The 19,191-nt window shown below is 41.5% G+C and overlaps 1 protein-coding gene and 1 long non-coding RNA gene across 5 annotated transcripts in view; one reads left to right on the plus strand and one right to left on the minus strand.

Annotated features, from left to right (window-relative positions):
- SYBU (syntabulin) overlaps window positions 1–19,191 on the minus strand; it is a 112,949-nt gene that overhangs the window by 67,791 nt on the left and 25,967 nt on the right. The window contains exons 1-3 of one of the 3 annotated variants that reach the window (XM_032415874.1): window positions 7,293–7,380; window positions 3,278–3,358; window positions 1,348–1,552 (exon numbers count right to left, since the gene is read on the minus strand). In XM_032415874.1, coding sequence (XP_032271765.1) covers window positions 1,348–1,552; window positions 3,278–3,301 — 229 coding nt within the window. In that variant the 5' untranslated portion in view covers window positions 3,302–3,358; window positions 7,293–7,380. Of the gene's footprint in view, window positions 1–1,347; window positions 1,553–3,277; window positions 3,402–7,292; window positions 7,381–19,191 lie in introns of those variants that run through there. The other 2 variants (XM_032415872.1, XM_032415875.1) reach the window with 2 other exon arrangements.
- Window positions 7,484–19,191, plus strand: part of LOC116639467 — a 76,014-nt gene continuing 64,306 nt past the window's right edge. For both annotated transcript variants that reach the window (XR_004300846.1, XR_004300847.1), the window contains exons 1-3: window positions 7,484–7,561; window positions 9,228–9,767; window positions 11,715–11,950. This is a non-coding gene — a long non-coding RNA (uncharacterized LOC116639467). The remainder of the gene's footprint in view (window positions 7,562–9,227; window positions 9,768–11,714; window positions 11,951–19,191) is intronic.

Genomic DNA, 19,191 nt, shown 5'->3' on the forward strand with positions numbered 1-19,191 from the left:
CCAGGTTCTAGGTATCTTTGTGTTTTCTTCTTGCAAGAGTATCAAGCAAACCATCAGTGGGTCTCCATTTTAAACTAGATTCATATAATCCAAATGGCAAGAAACAAACTTAAAAATATAATATTCTGATAGAATTTTTTTTTTCAGAATCAAGCAGAAAATTTGAGGCTTTACAGAGAAAAATAATTAGCAGCATAGTATTTCTAATGTATAATTTATGCATGGGATAGTTATTCCATGAAATTATGTAAGAAATCCAAAGCTGCACTTAAAAGAACCCTGAAAAATATATTGATACTAAAAATAATGGGATTTTGTATCCTGCTAAATTAGGAAATTAATCACAGCATTTTGATTCACATGTCCCTTCGCATACATGAGTTAACCTTCTAATTATATTTTCCCTAAATAAGCCCTAAAAATTATCCACTATGAAACATTCTTCATTACTCACAAGACAGTCACTCTTTTAAATTTTACCCAATTTTCTAATACTTCTCAAAGAATACAAGTCATTCCAAGTCATGTGCTTTAATGGGTTGTAATAGGCTCTGTCTTTGATAATGGTGGCACCTTCAGAAGCTATGAACAGATTTGTGCCTTTGCCAAATGTGCTCACAACTTTAAGGAAACTTCCTTAATCGTGTGCCAAAACTGACATCCCTAGTTCATTTTTTTAAGAACCATCATGTATTAAGCACCTCTATAAGTCAGGCGCTGTACTAGGAGTACCTTTAGGTCTCATTCAACACTACAGCAACTATATAAGGTAGGTGTTATCATCCCATTTTATGGATGTAACAACTGAGGCTGAAGGAGGTTAAGCCACTTGCCCAAGGTCATTCAGCTTGTAAAGGCGAAAAGGTCAGGGGTTCCAGCTCAGGTGTGGCGGATTACAAAGCCTGTGCTCTTTTCCTCTAAACGACAAGGTCAGGCTCGCCCTGGGAGATAAGCCTCCTTGATCCTGACCTCATTCATTAGGAGTTGTTTTGTCTTTGGGGATTCTATAATCAGAAGTACACAGGTTTATAAAGGTTGCTATTATAAAAATGCAAGCTAACACATTTCCCAGATTTAACAAAGGAATCGTTTTCTAAACAGTCATAGAAACAAAAGTTAGATTTCATGTGGTAAATTATAAACTAGAATAACATAGAAGAACAGGTGCAAATTTCCATTAGGATTGAACCACGTGAAGGTCAAAAGGGCCAAAAAGGTGCAACTTCAGACAATTCATTGTAATAGTAGAAGTGTAGATCTAGGCTCTAAAGGGCACACCCCAGTCCATTCACAATGCACCAGCAGAGCACACACTTCGTGACTGTGTGGCTTCCAGGGGTACTATACCTGAGCAGAAGCTGTTGCTGCTTATGGTCCTCGCTGAGCGCCCAGAGCTGCCGGCATTGAACTCTCTGCTCTCTTCCTCAGAGAAGGGAGACTCAGAAGCTGGGGACACTTTGTGCTGTTGCTGGGGCAGATGGGGCCGAAGAATCAAACGGGGAATTCGGCTTCGGGTAATCTCCTTCTCATGATGCTGCCCTCTCTGCTCCTTCTCAAAATTGGACATTAAAAAGAAAACAAAAGGAAACTTGTTTCCCCCCTCTTAACTCCTCCTGTTTGTTCCTCTTAACTCCTCCTGTTTGTTCCTCCCTTCCTAAGAAATCACATTTCTGAATATTGAATCTTTACAAAGCAGTCCTTATCTCAGTAGCTTAAATGAACATCAAAACTCTGCCACCAAGCTAATCCTTCCAATCTACTGAAGAGCACATACTTGAGCGTGGGTGAGCGTGTGCACACACACACACACTACCACCCATTAGCAGGAAAGCCATTCCATTCACCCATGCGATTCCTAACTCACCTTCCCACTCTGGCTTTTTCTATCACATTCAAGCTTCCGATGCTTCTCTTTATTACTCACAGCACACTCTGGCTTATTACTTGATTTCCTCTAGACTTCCATTTTGCTTTCCCTGAATTAGCTGTGACAATCTGATTTCTGCTTTCCGGTCTGCTCACAAAGTAGAACCCTATACCTGGAACAATTCTTTCCTGATAGATCATGCAGACTTATCTTTCAAATCCCTCCTCTTCCGGCCAGGATCTTAATTATTCATTAATATCCTGGTACACAAGGCTTGTTGCCAACAGAAAAGCAAACAAAAATCCAATACCCAGTAAGATGGCTCCACCTTTTACATCATGTTTAGCTTTTGTTTTCCTTACAGGACACCCAGGAGAAGAGAGTTTTCTCTCTCTCCTTAAAAACACGGCATTAAACACAGAGGGCGATGCCGTGGTTTTAAAAATGCATAGAAAGTAATATTTTGGCAAGGTTTTCTAATTTTTAAAGTGCTTTCCCAACCATTATCCCATTTGACCTTTACAACCCAGGCCACAGAGAAGACACTAACTTAAATCCCTATTTACAGATGAGGAAACTGAGGCTAAAAGCTTAGGCAACAAGGCATATCATCTAGAAGCAGAAAAAGCCTTAAGTCGTGTTTTTCGGGGTCACCACCACCCTGCCTTATTAAAATGGATTCCTAGGAGGAGCTCTTTGCAAAAAACTAACCGCTCCCTCCAACCTCTGCAATTGAAAAAGGCCTTTGGATTGGGTAACAAACATTATTTGGAAACATAACCTCCTGCCCATTTCCACGAGGCTTACCAGGAAGGGTAGCTGCCAAAGTAAACACCTCAGGAGGTCTGCACAGTGCAGGAATTGAAGGGAAAGCCTCAGCCGCGGGGAGCTCCTAAGGTCGCCGAGGCATCCACCCCATCCAGGGCGAAAGCCGCACCCAGCCTCGGATTTATTCTGCACATCAGTCACCCAGCAGGTATCCCACGTCAGCCACTCTCGGCACACTGCAGACCCTGAACCAATGCTGGGTCGCTGACATGCAGGGGGACCTTATTTCTCAGTCACCAGAACACCAAATCCTTTTTATTCACATCACACACTGGACATCATTTGAGAGCCAGATCCCAAATCCCCAATTTCAGGAGATGGATTAACCCTCCAAAGCCAATCTTTTAATCCTCATGTCAACCCCTCAAATCTTTTCCTCCAGTACCATCTTCCCATCTCCTGGGTCTCATCACCTGAGCAAATGCCCCTCTACCCTCCCAGCGTCCCCACCACCTCCCTGTCCCCATTCCCCGCGACTCTGAACGCCACCCCCCCAGCCCTCACCTGGCTCGCCCATTGCCCCGCAGTCCTCCCCCCCGCCTCCCGCCCCGCTCTCCCGCGCCCACGACGTGCCCTCCTTACCTTGGTCTCTCGAAGGGGTCCCATCGCTCTGCTGCCCGCCGGGTCCCCGCGCCGCCGCTGCCGCCGTCCAGGAGGAGGCACCTGCGGGCACGAGAGCGAGGACACTGCGCTGAGCCGGCGCGGGCTGCGGGCGGCGGCTGCTGCGGGGCCGACACGCCGCCGCCGCCGCCCCCGCTGCCGCTCTCTCTGCTCCGAGGGCGCGCCCGGCCGCCCCGCCCCGGCCGGACACGTGGTGCCGCCGCCGGGGCCGGCTGCCGCTCCCCGGGCGCCGCCGCCTCCCCGCCACCTCCCTCACCTGCCGGACCCCCGGGTGACTCGTCGGGCCCGCCCACCCGGTCTCGCCGCCGGCACTTCCCCCTAGCGCCGCGCGCCCCTCCCTCTGATGAGTCTGACCCCGAGGGGGCAGGCCCGGGCTGCGAGCATCTCCAGCCGGCAAGTGCCGGACCCCCTCTCTTTGGCACCTGGGGTCCGATTTGAAGGGGGTGCACGTCTGATAGGAGAGCGGAGAAAAGCAGCGACATCACTGAGGGCCAAAATGGATAAAGTTTTTCCCCCGCGGCGCCTCCCTGCCATCTCGGTTTTAAGTCAACAGACGGCTCCCCACAATTACCTCGCCTGAGAGAGATGGGGCGGGTTCCCCTGCACCGGGACCCCAGCCAAGCCAATGCTGCAGGACTGACACAGCATCTCGTTCAGGGATCTCAAAGGCCGATTCTCCTTGAGGGATTTGCATCAGAAGGGCCAGGAAAAGAACGATGAGGCTGCTTCCCAAGGCCTTGGGGAAGCCAGGCTGTTTTAAGATCCAGGGCAGCCTTTTCTCCATTTCTGCCCTGCAGCGGCTGGGAATGAGCTCCAGGCACTCTGCTAGGGGAAGGGCACTACACTTGAACTCAGAAACCCGGGTGCAAGGCAGCACTCTACTCCCTCCCAGCTGAGTGCCTTTACCATAAAGTTCTTGACCTCTGTGAACTTCAAGTTTATGCTTGTTAAACTGAGGGAAAATAATAATATTTACCTCAAGGGTACCTGTGAGGATTAAATGGGGAAAACAAAACAGCTGTACCCAGTTTATTGAACAGAACTTTACAAGGGGTCGTTAAGTCACATCCAGGTCACCCCTTCAATATTTGCTGAGGCCTCTTACGTGACAGGCAAAGAAAGCATTTGTGAGGCAGACAAATTTGTTCAAAAAAGCTCAAAAACCCATCCAACTGAGAAGTTAAAATAGAGATCATCAGCTGGGTCATAAGGTTACTTATGACACCTGATATAATCTTACCTAATGATGGAACTCAACATATATAACTTAGATGCCCTTCATTCAGAATTGGAAAATATTCTAAGCAGCAATGTGGACAGGAAACAGTCTGATCCTTACACCCAGCGTTGTACATGGGAGGACTGTAATCCTTGAAAATTGTATTTGAACCACCACCATCCCCATTTGTCCTCCAAACAGCATTTTTCTGCGTCCTCAAATCTCAAATCTAGGAATAAGCAGCGTGAGTCAAGAGAGAGCCTGAAATCAGAGGATTAGTGAAATCAATTTGCCTTTTTCCTATATCCCTAAGGAAATTTTATCCCATACATCTTTATGCCTTTTCAATCTACTTAGAATTCTTAAGCAGTGAGCTTGGTAATCTTAGAATTCTTTATTTGGAGGGAGGGGCGATTAATTCATACTTTCTATACCCACACTGTCTTAGATAAGGACTTCAGGAAAGTGATGGTCCAGGATGATTCCTACAGTCTATTATTTCTAGAATTATGAGCCCAAGGACATATGACACAGGAATGGACTGTTAAGGGCCAAAAGGTGCTTCCGACTTAACCTACTGAGAACTGAGAATTGAGTCTGGGGGCCTAAGAATAGAAACACCCAGTCAGAACCTCAGAGTTGGGGTGCCTGGGTGGCTCAGTCATTAAGTGTCTGCCTTCGGCTCAGGTCATGATCCCAGGGTCCTGGGATCGAGCCCTGCTTGGGGCTCCCTGCTCAGCGGGAAGCCTGCTTCTCCCTCTCCCACTCCCTCTGCTTGTGTTCTCTCTTTCACTGTGTCTCTCTCTGTCAAATAAATAAATAAAACCTTACAAAAAAAAAAAAAGAACCTCAGAGTCATTCTTGACTTTTTCATTTCCCTCATGTGGCCCCCACATAGCAGAAACCAACAAGGTATCTCCATGCTACTCTAGTAATATCTTGAATCTGATTACTTATGTCCACCGTTCAACAACTCTATGATCTTCCTTTAGAGTCTAAACCACAAACATCCCATATTATTGCAATAGTGGTTTAACTGGAGTTGTCTTGCTTCCAATCTTGCCTCTTCTTCCTTTCTTGTCAGTTTTTAAATTTTTCCACAAGGCCTTTCAGAATGGCCAAATCAAGCCAGGTTTCTTCATTAAAACTCATTAGTGACTTCTCAGTTGTCCTCCAAGTAGTATTCAAACTCCTGCATGTGGTACAGAGGCCTTTCATGATCTGGTCTTGTTTACCTCTCTGAGCTCATTTGTTACCACTCCTTGTCTACCCATCCCTCCCTCCACCCATATCTACCCTCCACCCCTTGGCTACTCTGCCTCCCATACACATGGATAACACTCAAACTGTAGAACTTTGAGTTCTCTGGAGGTATCATGTTTTCTCTTTTTCCTCTAGCTGTTCACATACTGGTCCCTCTGTCTAGAGCTTTTCTTGCACCTCACTCCCCTTAATCCTATTCCACTCCTAAAGATACATAAGTTTCATTTTAGAGACAGCTTCTTCCAGGAAACCTCCCTTGATGCCCCAAGGTCAGTCCTTACATATTTCCAGGACACCTGTTTTTAATGTACCCCAGGAGAGCTGTTACGATCTTGTATCAGAATTCCCTATTTATCTTTCTGTCTCCACCAGGGATCATAGGCAGCGCCTGGTACAGGTCCTGTCATACAGTAGGCACTCAATATACCACAGTCAAAGGAACGGATGCATGAATGACTGAATTCTATAACCCCATAAGGGGCCCATCAGTACAGGATAAAGGAAAGAGACACAACTTCTGTTTTGCAAATGACTCATAAAGCTGCTTCCAATATGTCTTTGTATTTGATGATGGGGTGTGTGCCTAAAAAATCCAACATGTGTTCAGTGAGAGCTTTTACTGCAGAAGTGCAGGCAGTGAGAGGCTGTGTGGTAGCCCTGCTGTCACCATAGCAACCCCGCGAGGGAAAGGCTGATGATTTAGTGCTCTAACGGCTCTTAGCTCTGTACTTTTGGAACCCAAGCCTGTTTTTCTGCTGTTCTAAAAGGCAAGTTTTACAAATGATAATATCTATGCTGCCTTTAATTTCATTCAAGTGTTTCTCATGTCATTAAGAATAATGTCTTATAACGTTTGGATTATACCATCAAAGAGATATAATCTAATATAGTATATTATATTCATCTTTCATCTGCTTTAAAATATTCTCATGCATCATTTTCCATTTCTACTTACTTATTTTCCTGTCCTGTTTTGTAATTTTGCGGTTTTTCCTTTAGAAATGAATGTGATGCTGGTTTTTAGAGAATATCAACTGCTTTAGAAGGCTAGACCCTTCAAGATTATAAATAACATCCCTGCCCGTGCCTCGGAAGGAATGGGAGATAGGGTGTTATAGATTGGGGGAAAAGGAGTGTGTACAGGTAATTATGCCCCCAAATTTGGGATATATTATCTAATTCTTTATGTGAAATTTATAATTAAATGAATAATATCTTTCATTTACACAAAACTTTATATTTTCAGAGCTCTTTCACATATATAATCTCATTTGAGCCTCACAAAAATCCTGTGAGGTGCATGTGGCCAGTCCCTGAAATCAGATGTGATAAAGGATAGGTTTTTATCGATAGGAACCCCCCACCCCCACAGGCAGACTGCAAACTTAACAGAAAAGATAATACATACGAATGCACTGCAAAGAGAAAACGTCTGCACCATACAACCAAGACCCATCACAGCCCCCCACATCTGCTCTCTCTCTCACAGCTCACCTGCGTATGCTGAGGGCTTCTCCCGACTCAGTCAAGGCTGACAAAGCACCATCTCCTAATCCTATCAGCTGTGCAAGCTAGCGCTGCCTTCTGTCTCAGTGACCCGATGTTGGGTGATCTGCACAGCAACAAGGAGCAGCTGACGTGCTTTACCACACGTCATGAGAAGAAACTGCATTCTGGGGCATCCTGGGATTTTTTGTGGTGGGGTGGAGACCCATATTTTTCTTACCAGGGAGAGAGCTGCCCATTTTCCCTTAGAAGCGTGTGTGAGTGATCAATCCTCCTCTTACTGTATGTGTGTTATTGTTACTATATGGTTAAGGGATTTTGATGTTGTAAAACTGTAATGAGTAGAATTCTGCAAGATCACTCCCCGAGGAGGGGACCCAGAGAGTACGTGGGACAGAAAGGGGAGCGGGTAACCTGAGGCAAGGCCAGCTGGAACATCCAGTGGGTTCAGAGTGTGTCAGTTATCTCTGCTCTGCAAATGAGTCTTCAGTCAGATGCATCTTTCAGGTGACGAACAGGAATTAAGGGAAAGCCCATGTAAACAGGGAGAGGCTGAGGGTTGGGGCTTTAAAGGATGATATGGATACAGTCTTCTACTTGCCCGATAGGGGAGCAAACATGAAATGCCATCTGCTGTTTGTGGCCTTTTGCCCATTTTTGAGAATAGGGGGAGATACTAGCCGAAGACATAGGGATGGTGATTATATTAACAAGCTGGGAACACGTGGTTGAACAACTACGTGTATACTTATTGGGACAGTAGATTAGAATGACTGAAACTAAGATACTCTGGAAAGTATGAGTGTAAAGGTTGCCATCTGGATAGGGGAAACTGAGTCTTGACATTTACCTAATGAAAAGCTTCAAATGACTAGACAAGACAGCAAGATGTGTGGGTCTTATGGACTTGTAGAACGGGCAAAGCAAGTTATCTGTAAGGTAGGCATAGGAAGGCCTAAATCTAGAGGCTGAATTCTGGGCTGAGGGCAAATCACCTTCCATTCTTAGGAGACCAAGAGACCAGAAGCATGAGAAGCATAGGGTGGTTGAAAGCTGCCTGAGCCCAGTGGGAGAGCTACCTAAAGAGATGAGGCTGAGACTCTTTTCGCATGCAGCAGGGGCACAGCAGGTAGCCCAGGTTAGAGGCTCTGAATGATTCATTCAGCATCCACACCAGTCTTGGTTTAGAAAAGAAATTTATAATGTGTTCCCAGAAAGGAGATCTGTGGCTAGATTTGAGTTACATTAAAAGAATCTGTTCTCCATTTTATCATTTATTTCCATGATTTTGTACTTGTTTTCTGATCATCTTTCTAGTAAATGTTCTTCTTCTTATTATTACTTATTTATTTTTTGTAATTTTGCTTTTATTTCTACTAAAAGATGGGAGGAGGGAGGATTTTGAGATTGTCTACTCAAAGGGCAAGAGCAGTATTGCAAAATGGAACACAGCGCCCCTAGCGGCCAACTGCTATGATGCAGCTGCAGGAGTCCAAGGGAAACCAAGAAGCACCAAGCCAGTTGACTTTGGGAGTGGGGTAGGGGGAGGGGTTGCTTTATTTCCATCTCCTAGGTCATTGCTGCGAACCCTCTTCCCTCATCACCTGAAATCCTGTGACCTAATGAGTAAATTTAGCCTCTGCTAAATTTCCAATACACTGCAGAAAAATCTGTGTAGGAATAAATCCAGAATTTGGGATGTTCTTTCATCTGCCTGTGTCGTCTTTAGCTATTTTTAGAATACTGTTTCATCAAAGAAGAAAAAAAGTACTTTTAAAAAAAGATAGCTTTAATATTTTCTTTTTAAAGAATACAAAAACCATGTCATCAAAATTTTGGAAAAAAGTACTACTCATAATCTCATTGCCCTGACATCAATTATCCATACTCCTTCTGTTAGCATCTTTGTGTATTTGCTTTCAGGCTTATCTACTGTGCATCAAAAACAAGACTGTTAAAATGAGAATAAAATTCTCACTTGGGGCCTCTTGATGCCATCACATCTGGCTCTTTCCGGATGGCTGTGGTAAGCTCCCACGCCCATTGTTTTCCCAGAAGTTACCTCTGTTTTCCTCTGATTGGGCAAGGATATGAGGCTCTTGGTCCTCCTTACCACTGTTGACAAACAGTTGCGGCTGCAGCCAGAAACTCAGAAGCTCAAGGGTAGCTTCCCAGGTTCCTGGCCCTAGTGTTTACTGGACCAGCCAAATGTTTCAGAAGAGCTGCCAGTGGTATGCTAGAGAATAGCAAATTCAAACTTGAGAAATGACCTCAACTCAGAAGCTGGTAGAAAAACATCTGTGTCCCTTTCAAATAGAAGCCCAGCTAGTGGCCTGCTACAATGTGATGCTGATTCAAGGGACAACAAGAAAGTGAAACGAGTTCCCGGAAGTCTGCAAAGACATCTGTACTAAAAAAAAGTAGTTTAATAAAGAACATGGATTGTCATATCCCATAGGCCTGGTGAGTCCTTATTTGCCTCTTTCTGACTGGGTAGGCTTAGACAAATTTGTCTAATCCCTCTAGGATTCAGCATATGATAAGTGCATGTTAATTAAAAGGAGAAGGAAGGAAGAAAAAATGGAAGGAAGGAACGAAGGAACGAAGGAAGGAAAGGAGGGAGGGGGAAGGGAGGGAGGGAGGGGGGAGGGAGGGAGGAAGGAAGGAAGGGAGGTTGGTTGGAAGGTTATTTTGTACCAGTTAATGTCTTTGGGAAAATTAACTTCTCTGATCCTCATCTTCTCACCTATAAAATGGACTTAATAACAGTAATTACCTCATAATACTGTTGTAAGGATTAGATAAGAATATATGCAAAGCCTATCATTTATGTCGGCACATAGTAGAGCTTAATACATATCTTCTCTTTCTCAGGATCAACCACCATTTCTACCTCCTGCTTGCTTTTTTCATAATCTCCTTATCCCGAAGATTTTTATTTTAACTTTTATTAAAGGAAACATTAAGTTTTTCCCCAGGTGACTTATGAGATAGAAAGAAAGTGATCTTTTCATGGGAAAAGATATTGACAGGAATTTTCTTCCCAAAGTAAGATTAAAAAGGTAGAAGGCATGATAAATAGCCTGATACCTACCATCCATCCATCTATCCACTAGTGTTTATTTTGTTCCTATTCTGAGCCAGGTACCGGCTCAGGCACTGTTTCTAGAATATTAAAAGAGGAACAGTATTTCCTGTCCTCAAGTATCTCACACTCCAATAGAGACATGGGTATGGCCACTGCTGTTACACTACTCATTGTGTTAGCATCCTGACAGATGAATGCCCTGAGGGCTTGCCAATGTCCAAATTAGTTTGGGGTCTGAGGCTTCCAGGGGTGAATTTTGAAATGAATTTCAAGGGATGAGTAGGTCCTTTTATAATTTTGGCTGCTTTAGAGTTCCTTTCTCTTTTTCTCTTCTGTCCTTTTCTCTCTCCTCTCTTCCCCTTCCCTCCCTTTCCTTGACCTTCTCCCTGCCACCCCCAACCCTTCTTTTTACTTTGAGAGACCTGCTGCCCTACATACTGGCCTATGATGGATTGATACAGAGAGAAGCTTTAGGTTTCCCCTTAAATCTTTACTGTTTGACTGTCACCATCTGGAAGAAAGGGGTTTGTCTCAGAGTTTTGATTACTTAATACAGCATCAAGCACATACCTGGTGCTTCAATCAATATTTTAATTAGCAGTATTATTATTTTTTTTTATTTTTAAGATTTTATTTATTTATTTGACAGAGAGAGACACAGCGAGAGAGGGAACACAAGCGGGGGGGCTGGAAGAGGGAGAAGCAGGCTTCCCGCCGAGCAGGGAGCCTGATGCGGGGCTCGATCCCAGGACCCTGGGATCATGACCTGAGCTGAAGGCAGACGAATTAGCAGTATTATTTAAAATTTCAAGAACACCATGTTATACTGCCACCTATTGGTTCATTAGTGAATTTTTCTCCTGACAGGTAAAGTTCTTTTGGTTTGCAACAGTCAGTCTTCATAAAAAACCTTAACAGTGTCCTTATTCAAATTTTCATCACTTTCAGAAAATTTTCAAAGTTTAAGGCTACACATAACTGAATACCAATGACTAGCCTCAATATTCAATGGGTATGTGATAATATGTATGTGCTTTGTAGTGTGATAGACAATGGTTCAGAGTGCTTTTCTTCTTTTTATCTCCTGAGCCACTGTAGTAGACAAGCAAAGTAAGTCATATTTGTAAGTCATATTCAGATAGTCCCTACTGTCTGTATTTCCAGATCTATTTCTTAAATTATTAGACTCCATATTTTTTGAGTTTTAGGTTTACAGAAAAATTAAGCAGGAAGTATAGAATTCCTATACCTCTTTCAAAGATAAAAAAATAGATCTTATAATTTTGGACACAACCCATTCCCTGTTTTGTTTTTTTTTTTAGTCTTTGGACACAATCCGTTCCTAATTAAACTCCAGTTCTGAAGAAGGTGCAAGTAAGTGCCTATCAAATGGATCTACACCCCTCACTTCTTCCCTGCCCTTCTCCATACACTCTACCTGCTTGGTTTGCCTCCAAGATCTTCTAACTTCATGGTGGACTCCAGGCCAAGACTTCTGGACCTTTCTTGGATACTCTGAACAGCACTACCTCTCCTCTGCCCTGAAGCTGAGCTTTAGGTAAGCCTCACATACCCGCAGGTGGATGACACACTAGCACTTGTTCTCCGGCTGGAGGGGGACCTCGGTGCTGTCTGGCAATCATTGTATGCCCCTTTGTTAGCATGCTCTCCTATTCTCCACGGGGTCTACTTGAGACCCCCACACCTCCAATCTACCAGCCTACCACCTCCACCCTCATGCAACGCCATGCCCTCATCTCCTGATTGACAGATAAAATAAAAGCTATTAAGAGAACTCAATCTCTTGCCTCCAAACCTACAAATTCATCTGCTTCCACCCCATCCTCTCTATTTCTGGTCCTTTAGAATGGAAGTTATCCCTCTTCTGTACAAGGGTAATTCCTTTACTTGGGCTTTGGATCTCACCCTTTCCACCTCTTAAAGAAAAGTTATCCCATCCATTAGTCCTTCTAAGACTCCAGGTTTCTATTTATTTATCTGTAAAATGGAATAATCACAGTACCTATCTCATAGGGTTATTGTGAACATCAGAAGAGTTAATATATGTGAAGAACTTAGAAGACTGTCTAGTGTATATTAAGCACTTAATAAATGTTCGCTGTGATTATTAGCTATTTCTTTTTTTGTTGTTGTTAACTTTAACTTACTTTTCTATCAGAGAGTTCACATCATCATTTAAACATGCTGAGTCCTTTCCCAACGAAATAAATGACTCTCTTAAACTCTCATATCTCTCTAGTACTACCCAGTTGCTTCTCTCCATTCATCATCAAACTTCTGAAAAAGAATCTATGTTCACATATCTCGCACTCTCCCTGCCCCTTCACCCAACCCAATCCACTCATATACGTGTACCCACCATCCTATCAAAAGCTCAGGCCCAAAGTAAAAAATTACCTTCATATGGTTTAATCTAATGGTTAGTTTTTATCTTAATCTTCACTCATCAACCTTTGAGATAAACATTCCTACACTTCTGAACATTGCTTTCCTTCTGTACCTCAGCCCTCCTGTTTTTTCCCATTTCTCTGTATCCTTTCTGGCCATTCCTTAAATGTTCGCGTTCCTCCGTTTCTAGCCTTGACCCTCTCATGTTTTCATCCTACCTTCCCTCCCTAGGTAATATCTTTCTTTCAATTGCTTCAATTACTACCTATAGGCAGATCTTCCATAAATTTTAGAAATTCACATCATCTCTATTCCATGACTATGCCATAATCCATTCAGATATCTTGATTTTCATATCCCATAGTGTCCACAAACTCACTATATTCCAAACTGAATCTATCATAGTTCCTCGAAAAGCTAATCTTCCTTCTGTGTTCTCTAAGTTAATAAATGCTATCGTCTTACAGATCTGGGAAGCTGGGTGACACTCGGAGATCGTCTCTCTCCTTCACCTTTACAACTAATTGGAACCTAAGTCAAATCTGTTCTACCTCTTAATTATCTCTAAAACATGTTCATTTCTCGGCATCTCTTCCTGCCTGGATTTCTAATCTGGCCTACAGACTTGTTCCCCTTGAGCACATTTTTAAACAGTAGCCAGAGTGATCTCTTTAAAGTGCAAATTCGACCACCCTCCACCCCATGGTGCAATTCCCTGCCCCAGAAGAAGCCATTCAATGTTCACCATTGCCCTGAAGATAACATTAATACACTAACATATGGTTTACAAGGTCTCTCATGATTGAATCCTTGTATTCTACCTTTGACTTTCACAAATGTTGTTTCTTCTATCTAGAACACTTCCTCATCTCCAACCTCCACCTCCCACCACAAATATCTGGTTCCCACTGCCTTCCAGACAGGCTTATTGGAAAATATAACTTGTAAGAATCATGAATTTACTCCAGTCTCAAGTGTGAGATAGAAGACAATGAGTTCTGGCTTTGAAAATGCTTTCTGCTGTAACTGTAGGGATGTATAGTATTAGGGAAAGATAAAGCAATATTAAAGATAAGATGAACACAGAAGCTGTGTAAGCTTTTGGGCTAATAACATGAATTGAAGAGCTATTCAAAAGAATTTTTTAGTGATCAAGTGAAATAATGACTTCCAAATTGGTGTAAATTGAAAAGCTTCTGCCAGAGAAAATACATATGTTTCATCTTATTTATTATAAAATATTAATCTTAGCTTATTCTAATAGACTCACTTCTCTTGAGTGAGAATTCAAAGAACACTCTTTGAAAAAGTATTCCCATGACTCCTTGTTATAGTTTTTCCTCCTGTTTTCCCCTACCACTTATTTGACTTTTAGTATTAAAATAGAAAATAATTCTAGATGAGGATTTAATTTTTAAAAAGACACCGGCATTTATATTTTTAAATACTCATACGGTTGCACTGTTGTATTTTTTGTTATAATAAACTCAGGAAAATGTGTAACTTTTTCAATTGTACATATGACTTCAGTAGATCTATTTTGAAACTTGGAAAATTTATAATAAATAGTTACTGGGGCAAGACAATATTAGAACACTCCATACTCCTTTTTTTTTTTTTTTTAATATTTTATTTATTTATTTGAGAGAGAGCACAGAGGGAGAGTGAAGGGGAGAATCAGGCTCCTCGCTGAGCAGAGAGCCGGACTCAGGGCTCAATCCCAGGACCCTGAGATCATGACCTGAACCAAAGGCAGACGCTCAACTGATTGAGCCACCCAGGCACCCCACTACCAACCCTTTTTAAATACACTTGAGAGCAGCTGATTTCCTAATGCTTGAGATGCTAAGTATAGAAGTGTGAGTTGGTTAAAACCAATATGCTTGCATTTCTCATAGTAAACACCTGTAATTTCTGCATATATAAATTACTATTCTTTTTCTGCCTATGTTAAGGCCGTAGTTCTCTGCATAGAGTTCTAAATTCAGAAACACCTCTATGAAAGGACTACGAAATGTTGCAAATGGGGAATAAATACGGACTTAAGAATCTTCTGTTTTTCATTTTTGGCTCTTAATTATGCAATAACAGATATATGAAATGATATATTTTTTAAATATCACAATGGAGATAAAGCAAATAATAATTAGGCAGTTTCTATAATGCTCACCTAAGAACTGCCTTGCAGAATTATACTTTTATTGCCACAAATCCTATCCTGTGAATTTCAGACTATTTACAAATAACTGATTTTATTTATTCAACAAATATTAACTGAGCCTCTCCTTGGTAGGTACCAAGAACTCTGGTAAATATTAGGGGACATTTAAGTAGTTTGGCTTGGTAGTAGCAATAGGTGGGATTTTTAATTTTACTCTGTGCCCTCAGCAGTGTTTGGACATGTTTTATGGCCATGGGGAATAAAGGCAGAATAATGAACTCCACCCAACTATTAAGCCATGCTGCATCCTTTTGGGCAATTTCTAAATAATAACATAAAATATGGTCATTTTAACACTTAGAGGATAATGGCAAGACCTACTTAATATTAATAACATCAAGGGGCACCTGGGTGGCTCAGTCGGTTAAACATCTGACTCTTGGTTTCAGCTCAGGTCAGGATCTCAGGGTCATGAGATTGAGCCCCGAGTTGGGCTCTGTGCTCAGTACAAAGTCCACCTGTCCCTCTACCTCTGCTCCCCCGCACACACACTCTGCTCTCTCGAATACATAAATAAAAAATGTTTTTAAAAATATTAAGTAACTTCAATATCTACCTTTAAACTATATTTGAAGATAAAGTGAAAATAAAAATGCAAACATAAACATGACAAAAGAATGCTATTTATTAATACAGGACATATGTGTATTTTTTCTCCATAATTAAGAAATGTGGTCAAGTGAAAATCAAGCAAGCAAGTCTTTCTTTCCCTTGACTGAATCCCTTGAATTCCTTTTCCGTAGAGCACTGCTGTTTCTATAAACATTAAAAACTAAATAGACACACAACAACCCCTTAATGCCAAGAAATGTACTCACTTCTTCATTCTATTTTGCCAGAGTAGCTCTATTATTACACTTTACTACAAACCAGTCACTTCTCCATAATTTACAAATAGAGATAATGGTGATTTACAGAGGGAGTTTGAGTAGAAAATTCTGCTTTTTCTTTTTTTTTAATTAGAAGAATATGGTTCTCCTTCAAAACTGAGGTTTTCTGAGGGTCTTTTGCCAAAAGGTAATTTGTTTGTTCTGGTGAGCTTTAGTAAGGAAAGGTTGACAGCAGGTCCGTGGTTACATAGTCCTGACTCTCGGCCTTCTGCAGAAATGTGCATTAGATATTCAAGCTCCTTCTCAAGCATTTTAGTCTTGTAACCTGACTTCACCCTTTCCTCTCCACTGTTGCCATTGAAACTGGAAATGACTGCAGAATACAAATCATATGATAAATATTTTGGAATTTGTCTTTGTAGTTTTTCACTGTCACTGCCAAATTTCTGGCCTAGAGAGCTGTAGGAGGCTTTTCAACCTGAAACCTTTGAGCAATTCCGTTCTCTAGCCAACTGGGAAGCATCCACATGATTTAATTGTAGTGGCCCTTCAAAGGGATTAATAAACACTTCGAGTTCTTTGTATATTTAAGGCTTGCTCATTTGTGGGTCATAGTTTTATATCCAATAATTTTAAACACTGAGGTATAGCTTCTTTATGGAGCCCCCCAAAATGTGACACACACAATTTTGAATTGCATTGGTATAAATGAGGGCTCTTTCCCTAAAATTTTTAATCACAATGCTATCCCCCATTTAGTCTGATCCTACTGAAAGATGCTATTTTTGTGTTTCTTACTGCATTCATGAGTAAATCACTGAGTGCACCATATAAGATCCCTTTCTTGATCCTCCTAGGTAAGGCAGCACTTCTCAAGAAATGATGTGACAAAAAGCCAATCACACTGTCCCTGCGGAAGGGAGCACTATTTGGAGAATAGGTCTAATATCTCAATGATAAGTAGAAAATGTAGGACAAATTTTAGACTAGTCAGTATCTTTAGATAGCCCTGGATTCTCACTTGTAGGGCTGGACTTGTGATCTTCTCATGCTTTTAAACTGGGCACAGGGGTGCCTGGGTGGCTCACTTGGTTAAGCATCTAACTCTTGGTTTCGGCTCAGGTCATGATCTCATGGGTCATGAGATCGAGCCCTGCATCAGGCTCAGCCGGGAGTGTGCTTGACATCCTCTCAACCCTCTTGCCCCTCTCCTCACTCACACGTGGGCTGTCTTTCTCTCTCTCAAAATAAATAAATAAATCCTAAAAAAAAACCCCCAAAAAACCCCAAAACCGAGGCATTAACACAGGAAATAAGGGCTCTGCCTGCCTGTTTTTTTATGTTGTAACTAGTGCATCTCATCCTCTTTCTTTAATGTTGCTAGTCTTCCACAAATTCTGCTGAAGTCTTTAATTCACAAAGACAAATGGGCTGTTTGATGTAAGTTATAAAGAGAAGTGTGGCAAAAATGTCAACAAAGCCAGTGTTTTCAATGTGTTCACATCTGCTAGCTCTCTAAGTGGTAAAGACAAGGTATTAGAACTAGGAAAGGCATTTCCTGCTTGAGCAGGTCAGAAACTTCTCTCTTCATTTAGAAATTAGAGCTAATAGCATCACCCATTACATTAATATATTTGTTTTTGTATCTACTCCAAGTTCTGAGACTGTGTTAAGAATTATTCTTCAAACCTTCTGTATCCATCTGCTTGGCCTCATTTAAGCTCAATAATTTAATACTTGGCAAGGGAGTCTTACCCATATAGAACATACACTTCATTTCATAGGCATTAACCCTTGTGTTTTCAGACCCATTAATAAGGATGGAAAAGTACTGGGTTTGCTGAACAGTGATCATTAGATCATGTTTGACGGCTTTTCCAATGATGTGGGTGAGCCTTATGTTTACTTTCAGCAGGGTAGTCTTGCCCCAAGTCTGCTCCATGAGGACTTCTAGTTGGACAATGAGAGAAAATTAGCCAAGGGAATTTCCAGTTCAGCTATTATGTAGGCAGCAGCAAACAACGTGACAATGTGCTGCCTCCTGTCTGCCCCAGCACCTGTAAGACTTCTATTCATGACTGTCGAATTGAAGTTCTCCACTATAACAGGGTAGGGACTTTTCAAAGCTGATAGCTCTTTGTTGCATTTCACTGCCTACGTCCGTCCTTAACGCTGTCTTTTTTCAATGAGGAACTCAGAATGTTGTTGACAAAAGCAGCACTGTACTTCACAGTAGCCCAATTTGAATTTTTTCTTTTGTACACAGAGAACAATACATTTTACCAACCATAGCTCCATTGCCAGGTTCACAGGGGCTCTTGACTTTTGCCTGCCATGTTTAAACTCTTCCCACACTAACTACCATTCTGTTGTTCTCTTCTGCTCTTCTTCACTTAGTTTTTCTTCCCCTCTCTTCCAAATCTTATAGCCCTTTTGCAGTTCCCTGTAAACAGGTGCAATCCAGTGACTGTCAGTAAGAGAAAGGAGAAATATATATTTACTATTATTAAATTGTTTTAGAAACAGAGGTGGGTGTTCTTGTAAAACTGTTTCACAAGTCGGTTTAAAAAATTATACTGCTAAGATCCTAAGTACATCTGTCATGTGAAAATACAAATGCTGCATGGAAAGGACAAAGAAGTTAATTCTGCTCCTATATCAACTTGAATGTTTATGAATCAAGCAGCCAATTAGCCAATCAGCCAAATAGCTCTGATGAAATGACTAAAATAGACCTAATTCTGAGCCATCCTGTGGCAATATCCATTTGGCTTCATTTATTTCAATAAGAAATAGATATCTTCCCACACTGATTTTGAGTTTAAAGTAAAACCAAAACCATATGTTTTGTTTGCAAATCAGAAAGTAAAAGCTCTTTTTCTTGTTAGGCTAGGAAGAAATCTGGTCCATAGTTATTTATAAATTCTTTAACTTTTTTCCATTGACAGTTATAATAAATGGCTTCCATCAGAACTATGGTAGAAGTTACAAGTTATTTTAACATCTGTTTAATTATTTATATATATTGGAAAGATGAGTATATCAGACACTTTCTGGACTGTGTACTTTAACTATGTCAGGATTGTGTCTTATTTCAAATAATCCAATCGGGGTTCCCAGCTATTGTCTGACATCTGAATTTTCACACTTACCATTTTTCAATGTTAAGGTTTATTTTCTATGGCTCAAATGAGAATATATTTCCAAGTGTAGCATGGCCAGACTATCTCTGAGATTATCTGCCCAAGCATAGGAAAACCTTTAATTCAAGACTAAAGAAAATAATAAAATGATCAATAAGAAAAAACAGAAATTAAAAATAAGGTAAAAGCAATAACC

The sequence above is a fragment of the Phoca vitulina genome, unplaced genomic scaffold (assembly GCF_004348235.1).
Source record: "Phoca vitulina isolate PV1807 unplaced genomic scaffold, GSC_HSeal_1.0 scaffold18, whole genome shotgun sequence".
Classification (NCBI taxonomy): domain Eukaryota; kingdom Metazoa; phylum Chordata; class Mammalia; order Carnivora; family Phocidae; genus Phoca; species Phoca vitulina.